A 7,689-nucleotide genomic window follows, 5' to 3' on the forward strand; every position below is an offset into this window, starting at 1 on the left:
GTGTCGGAGAACCGCAGCCTTCTTTACAACGCCCACAATAGGGCTAAAGCGCCACCTGCTGTAAAACGAATGAAATTATTAGTTCAAGATTCGTTCACGACTCGTTCATTTTGCTGTTCGAGAGTCAAAGATTCGAATCAATAAAAAGAGGCGGTCTTCCCATCACTACAAGCCATGCCTTTGTTAGAGCCGGTAAAACAGCAGTAGCGTCAAGTCACACACCGACTGTTGGATAGGAGGAGAAATAGATACGGTTTCCTTCAAAATAAAAGTCACAAACAATACCCACTGTCGAGCTGCACTTTCAACCACAACCAGCTGCGCAGAAGTCATGTGTTTTCCTCATTCAATTTTATCACTAATTGCCTATATCAGCACGTCAGAGGTATTTTAATATCAGAGAAGACAGAAGCAGGGCGTACTGTAACTTTTGTTCTCTTACAACAGCAGCAATGTGCAATTCAGACAAATCTCATACATTGCCCTGGACATTGCCCTGGACTGCTGAATCCAGTGATTACTTGTTGAGGGATTTTTCAACCGGATTTATCTAATCGACAAAATGTATTTAATGTACCTCTTATTAAAACAATTATAGACTTCCAATGGTAACGGTCATCTCCGCGTGATTTTATTTTGAAATGTGTAACCGAAAGTATTGTGGATGAATCGCCTAATGGCGAAGGTGGGGGAGAAGGCGTGAATGACGAAAATACTGGGAGGAGAAAGAGGGAGCAGAAAGCATCAAAAACAGCCCGCAAACATCGGTCCTACTCTAGCTTCAGTTTAATCTCAGCCGGATGTGCAAGACTTTTCTTAAAGTAGACTTTAAACATGCTAATGGACCTCTTGAAATTTTGGAGGATTTTTTAGAATTTTTCCGAAGTGCTGAGTTGACCGAGCAGGTTAAAAGTTAAGGTGGATTCAGAAAATAAGGTCTGATGTGGAGCAGTAAAGGTAAAGAGGCTTCATGGACCGGAGTCAATTTTACTTTTTGGATTTTATCAATCATTCATCTGATTTATATTACTAATTACTAAAACTAATTATATTTTAATGTTTTTATTTAACCTGACTTTTTCTGTATAAAATGCGCCCTTAACTTTTTTAAAACTGCCGAGAATTTGTCGGTAGAGTGAAAATCTTTCGGCGCTAGAGAGAAAAAAAAGTGCTTAAAAGGGTAAGAAACTGTTATTCTACACACAGAAAACAAAAGCTATTACGTATTTCAATTATTTTTAGAAGGAAAAAAATCTAAATTGTATTCATTTTTCTATCTAAAACTAATTTCACACCGTTTTAAATTGTTTAGTGTCTTTAAAAAAATAGACACTATTTTTAAAGTATTTTTAGACATGTCAGGTACTTTAATAAAGAAAGACAATTAAAAATAGAACATTTACTTGATTTCAGCTCCCTGAAGAACTTCCAAGTACTTTTTTAAAATCTAGTACAACTTTTAAAAACACATTAGGTACTTTATGTGCTATTCTACCGGGGTCTTGGTTAATTCTTAACTTTGTGTGAGCAAAATTTAAAACAATTTAACTGCTTTAAACATGTTTGTGACCCCTCATGGCACTGTGCTCACGCATAGTCCAGATCTTGTTAAATGTTTTGATGTGTAGTACCTGGGCATTTTAAATACTTTTTAATTGATGGTACTGTACTTTTGTTACTACTATGTTATACATTAATTTAGTCTTACCTGTAGAGCATTGTACTTTAACTGCAGCCACAGAATTTCATTTTATCTGAAACTTTTATTTGTGTTTAGTAAATCGTTTTAATTTTCTATAGGTGCGAGACAATCCTCTCTAATCCTTTAAAAAAATAGAAATAAATAAGCTTTTTCAGGCTCTTTCTGTATCTGGGCCTTTAGTAATACCACACAATCAAAACACTGTACTTTGCTTTACATCTCATGTGCACAGCCTTTAACGCTTCTCAGTGACTGGATGTGTGTGTGGATTCCTCTCTTCTGGTATGAGTCAGACAAAGCACCTGTTTTTCATAAAAAATGCTGGATGATGAAACTGAGGACCGATTGCCAGGGATACAGGCATAAACCATGTGTAGTCTGCTGTTTGTGTCACATGGTATAGACTGATTATTTAACTTGCCTGCTGTCACCATAATGCAGTGAGCTGGACAGATTGTAATTTAGCATGTTCAGTTTCCGTCCATTCAGCGTAATTCACTTCTCTATTGTGTTCTGTGTACTGTCCTCATTGTTCTTTGTAAATTACCATCATATGTGGACAAATAGAATGATTAGTAGTTCCAGCAAAAGTACCATCCCAATTCCTTGCAGAGTAGTGCTAAAGCCAGTGTTGTGCTTTGTCACTGGACTTCACCTACCCAGTATGTTACCTTTGGCCTTTGCCTTCTCAGACCTTCTCATGACTTGAAAAGAAGCATTATGCTGACCCTGTTCCTTATGGTCGGGAGCAGGACAGGACAAAGGCCGCAGTGATTACTTAAAGGTGTTAGTGTCTTAGCAGACTCAAATGTCAGAGCTGTATGAAGTCTTTCTTTGGAAAAAGAAACTAAACCATGTGCTAATATTACAAGTATGTCAGTGATTCATTTATCTGCATATACATTCAGATAAAGTTTGGGTGAACAGTTTCTATAAATATTTCCATTTTAATCCTTGATTCCTATTTTGTTTTTGTGACCTTGAGTCTAAATGCTTGTGAAAGTCTTTGAAAGTAGAGCTTTAAAAACTAAGTTTAAAAAGTAGTGGCTGGAGCTAATTGATGGTTTTGCTTATATTTAGCAACTTTAAACTTAATCAAACTAAACTTCATCAACAAAGAAAAAACACTGGAAATGTCCTAGGGTCAGTGGCATAGGTGAATTTCAAACTTAACTGGTATTAGTGCAATGGGGCGATTTATTAGTGTTGTTTATATTGAAACAGTCCATTGTTATGGCCTGCAGCAACATGTGTTTTCATTGGGTTAATCCATCCACAGCAGGCTTTTCCGCTCACCAACACTCTGACTTAAATCCCGTGCCAACTCTGTGGCGGAAGTGTCATTTTTTTTCAAGTCAATACAGTTTGTTATGTAGATTGCTGTGTCAGGGACAAAATCATCGAATTGACTGCTTTGCTGAGTAGGCCATTTCAAATGGTTCATTTGAACTTACTAATGTTTTAAAGGTTGTGGGTTTCATGCTTCTCGTGTGGTTGCTGTACCAGATAAGCTTTTGTGATATTTCTTTTACATTCAGTAGCTTCACAGCAGTTTGTGCTAAAGCCACTGTCAAGATTAAAAAGGATTAAAAGAGTAAGGCTCCTGCTACTGAGAATTGGTTGTGTAACTCCAATAAAAGACTCACACTTAGTTCTCTATCTGAGATCACAGACATTAGACCAAAAGGGAATTAATGGGCTTTTTACACTATTAAATATACTCAAAGATTTTGAACAATTTCATAACATTAGACCAAAGTGCACATTAGCTGTTACATTCATCAATGTCATAAAATCAACCGTTACTCCCCGTCAAGTACCGTTGTCAGTTCTGACCATATGCACCCCTTTACAGCCTGTTTCCTTCATCCTATTCCAGTGTTTTCACTAGGGAGCGCTTGATACAAAGTTCTCATATCCATTACTGCAACTTGAATTATCTGCCAGTACCGTAAGTTAAGTGAACATTTGGGCTCAGGTATCGGCTCAGATAGGCTAGAGTTGTTTTTTTCTATGTTCGGTCCTAAAATTTTGACCAATATGGGATTAGTATCGTATCGAGGCATCCTTAGTTTTGAACTACTACCTCTGTAGAACAAGTCAGTAACACACTCAGCTACAACCAGTTTATAAAAAAAAAAACACGTCCCCATGGTCATTGTCATTACATCTGCGAGGCATGTCTAGGTATTTACTATTTCCAGGTAGCTTTCATGCTTGGACTAATACATTGTAACAAAGACATTATTAAGCACCACCAGGGTTGTCCTGATACCATTTTTCAAACTGATATTAACATGAGTAATATGTAGGTATAATTAGGCCTGTGAACATAACACATTTTGCTGGACGATATATTGTTTCACAAATTAATGCGGATAAACGATAATATTGTCAACATTATTTTGAGACCAAATTAACCACTAATGTAATGATAATATATCATGCAACCAACAATAAAAAAGGGGTCTCTCACTGACACGTTTCCTATATGCCATCAAAATGAACCCCAATCCTCCATAACATACGGGAAATGGGAGCTGCTAATTTGGCTCTCCCAGCTCCAGCAGAGATCTCCCAGTAGGGTCAATATTTTGCATTGTTTGGTGACATGGTGACCAGTGATGGATCACTGCACACTTGGATAACAGCATCCTTGATTTCTGTCACCAGTTTGGTCCCTAATTTGATTACACTATTAACACCCGCAGCAACTGCACTGGATTAGTCAAGAGGTTCTACAAATGTTGTGCCCTAACTATGTTAACAAAACAGTGTGTGCCAAAAGCTTTCAGTTGGCAGTTTTTAATGTCAGCATTGAGCCAAATGTCTTCTCTAAGCCACTAATACTCATTATTTATTAATATTATTATTATTTTATAATTTGTTTGTATTATTTAAGGGTATGGTAACATTTTTTATAAACTGCATGGGAAAGTGCCAAATTCTTGTTTTGTGTATGCAGATCATATATAAGAAACATTTTGGTCAATTGTTTTAAAAACTTAATTACATTTGCAGCATTTAGGGTTTAGAAGTTTTTGCAGTCACTAGTTCTTTAAATTATAAAAATGTGTCTATATTGAAACTTTCTTACAGATTCTACAATGGAAAATAAGTAAAGTTAAATAAATATTTCAAGAATGTACTAATATGAATCAATAGCTTCCTGAACAAAAACAATCAATATCTTTGAATTGACAAAATGATACCCCAAAAAACAAGAAAAAACATTTAATTAATGTTGAGCAAAAATAAAATGTATCATGTGCTTAATAGTTATGATGGGTCAGAGTTCAATTTTAACAGAGGTGCACCACCTGAAATTTATTGAAAGTTTTAAAAGAGTTTACCTTTACCTTCATTTGTCTTAGCAACATGTATACTTGTTTTTGTGTAGCTTTACTGTCTTATCTTCCTGCACCTCCAGATTTAACCCCCTCCAGGCTTCTCAAGCTCTGGTTGATTGTGGGTGTAACTCCCCTTATCTGTTTCCTCTCATATATCTTAAGTAGAAGCAGAACCAAACACTCTTTTGCCTGGAATTTTGAAGGTAACTTGTCCTGTAATTCCCTACTTTATGTAAAATTGTATTAAGAAACAATAACACAAGTGAATTTAAAAAGCTGAAATAAAATAATATTTTGTTCTTAACTTATTGAGATTAGAGATTAAAGAATGGAGTTACTTAGCTAAAAAGTTGCGATTTAATTTAGCAATTGTTTACTTTGATGATGATTTTTTAAGTCTTTACAGGGTCGTACTGAGCAAACTTAAACTATTATCTACTGATGTTCCCACAGGCAGAATCAAGGCTCTGCCTAAACACAAATACGTCATACACACGTCATTGTTGAGAAACTCTTTGGGAGCTTAGAATACCATCTCCAGACTGACTTCTAGACCAGTGAATAATGTTACAACTGAAAAGCTGATTTACACAATTGTCAAATTTAATGTGAGGGACTATAGACTGATTAATACTCAAAGTCAAAGTCAACTGTATTGTCAAATATGCCATACATACAGAACATATGGCACAATGAAATTGCTCTCCTTTCAGACCCACATACTGTTGACGACAATGACTTCTCTCTTTTCTCTCAATTTTTTAGTAATGTCGAGCTTCAGTAGTAATTGCGGACCAGACCAGAGCTATTAGATGAGTCAGTAATGGATGTTCAGCAGTGAATCTTTCAAAGTCAAAGTCATGCTGTGCTAAAAACAGTGTGTTTTGCTCTATTTCTTCAGTTAAGGACGTGCTCTAAGATATGTGACAGACAGCCATGGGAGTGAAGAAACAGTGGCTTGAGGCTTTAGTCACCACCACTCTCACCATTTGTCTGCCTTGTAAGTAAACTAACCACATACAGCCATCACATTTATTTTACAGTTTTGACAGGCATACCTCATTCTCATTGTTGAGTGTTTGAAGGGGACATATTATGCTACTGGTAATGCAAATTGATATTTTTCCTTGATTTCAAATGAAATATTAGTGACATGCTTTGGTGGAATAAAGAAAGTTGAGGATTGACCACACCTTGATTCTTCAACACTTAACACCCAAGTCTGAACTTCTGATTTTTGTGCCTTTTTAGTATTAGTAATTACCCATTGCATGCTCTGCCCACATCTTCCTCAAGGGGAAGACTCAGAGACTCTCAGAGAGAGTTTCATGTAACCATGGCAGCAATTTAGCAGTGAGAGAAAAGGCACAAATATATTCATGCCCAATTTGGTGTCTTTTGTGCACGTGTGTAGTAAGAAGCATATACTATTCTGGCACGTATGATAAACTGGCAGGACACCATAAAACAAACCACATTCCTGAAGAAGTCACAATCAGATTTTTAATTTGATTTTATAAATCAAATTAATTGTTGGGCAGTTTTGGATTTGAGCTAAATAATTTGAACCTTTTTTTATGCAGCCCTTTTGAGCAGTTCTTGAAAAAAAAAGTTTCTGTTGTGTTTTGTCAAATGTTCAGATAAAGAGAGATTTATATTCATGCACTTCAGTACGTTTTATGAAAGATGGAGGAGAGAGCAGCTGATTTTCCTGAAAGGTTGGCCTTTTGTTTAAAACAAAGGAAATAAAAATGATGTGATTTGGAACTACTTCGGTTTTGAACTCAGAGTTGTCAGCATAGTAGATAGCCTAAGCTGGCCACTGCTCACTAAGCTGGTATGCAGTGATATGCAGGGTCAGAATGACGCACTTTTCTTTGGTTCTGTCGAACATATATCAATCATACAAGCTATGTTTGTTCCGAGTACAATACCATATAGTTTCTGATATTAATTTTTATTTCTCATTTGCATAGATATGACTTATATATATTCACTTAGTTTAAATTTCTTTGCGCCTTGGTTTTTCCACACGCATGACAATGTGCATAAAGAGGATGATGTGGTCAAAATACTCATTTGCCTAATAATTCTGCACTCCCTGTATAAAGAAATTGCAGACCAGACCAGAGCTATTACATGAGTCAGTAATGGATGTCCAGCAGTGAATCTTTGAAAGTCAAAGTCTTGCTAAAGACAGTGTGTTTAGCTCTTTTTTTAGTTAAGGACATGCTCTAAGACATGTGAGAGACAGCCATGGGAGTGAAGAAACAGTGGCTTGAGGCTTTAGTCACCACCACTCTCACCATTTGTTTGCCTTGTAAGTAAACTAACCACATACATCCATCACATTTATTTTTTGAGAGGTTTTGCAACAGTTATACCGACCTTAGACATCATTTCAGTTAGCTGTATGGTTATCGATTATACAGTAATCAAGTTAATGGACCTGCAAACCTATTAATAATGTATGTAATAGATTGTACTACTTGTAACAATGTATTTTAAACCTTCGGATGCACAGCAGTAGATTTGTTTAAAGTCAGTGCTGTAAAAGTATATGTTTAGAGATGTTACTAGTAGCCACCCATCTTATGAATCATGTAGGCCATAAGGTGAACTCGATTATCGTTTCAT

General features: G+C 36.1%; 1 protein-coding gene across 1 annotated transcript in view; it reads left to right on the plus strand.

Moving 5' to 3' along the window:
• The first annotated feature begins 668 nt into the window (after nt 1-668).
• Nucleotides 669-7,689, plus strand: part of igsf9b (immunoglobulin superfamily, member 9b) — a 42,117-nt gene continuing 35,096 nt past the window's right edge. The window contains exons 1-2 of the mRNA XM_017043064.2: nt 669-957; nt 5,954-6,052. Of these exons, the coding sequence (XP_016898553.1) occupies nt 5,989-6,052 (64 nt within the window). The 5' untranslated portion in view covers nt 669-957; nt 5,954-5,988. The remainder of the gene's footprint in view (nt 958-5,953; nt 6,053-7,689) is intronic.

The sequence above is a fragment of the Cynoglossus semilaevis genome, chromosome Z (assembly GCF_000523025.1).
Source record: "Cynoglossus semilaevis isolate Cse_v1.0 chromosome Z, Cse_v1.0, whole genome shotgun sequence".
In the NCBI taxonomy this organism is placed as follows: domain Eukaryota; kingdom Metazoa; phylum Chordata; class Actinopteri; order Pleuronectiformes; family Cynoglossidae; genus Cynoglossus; species Cynoglossus semilaevis.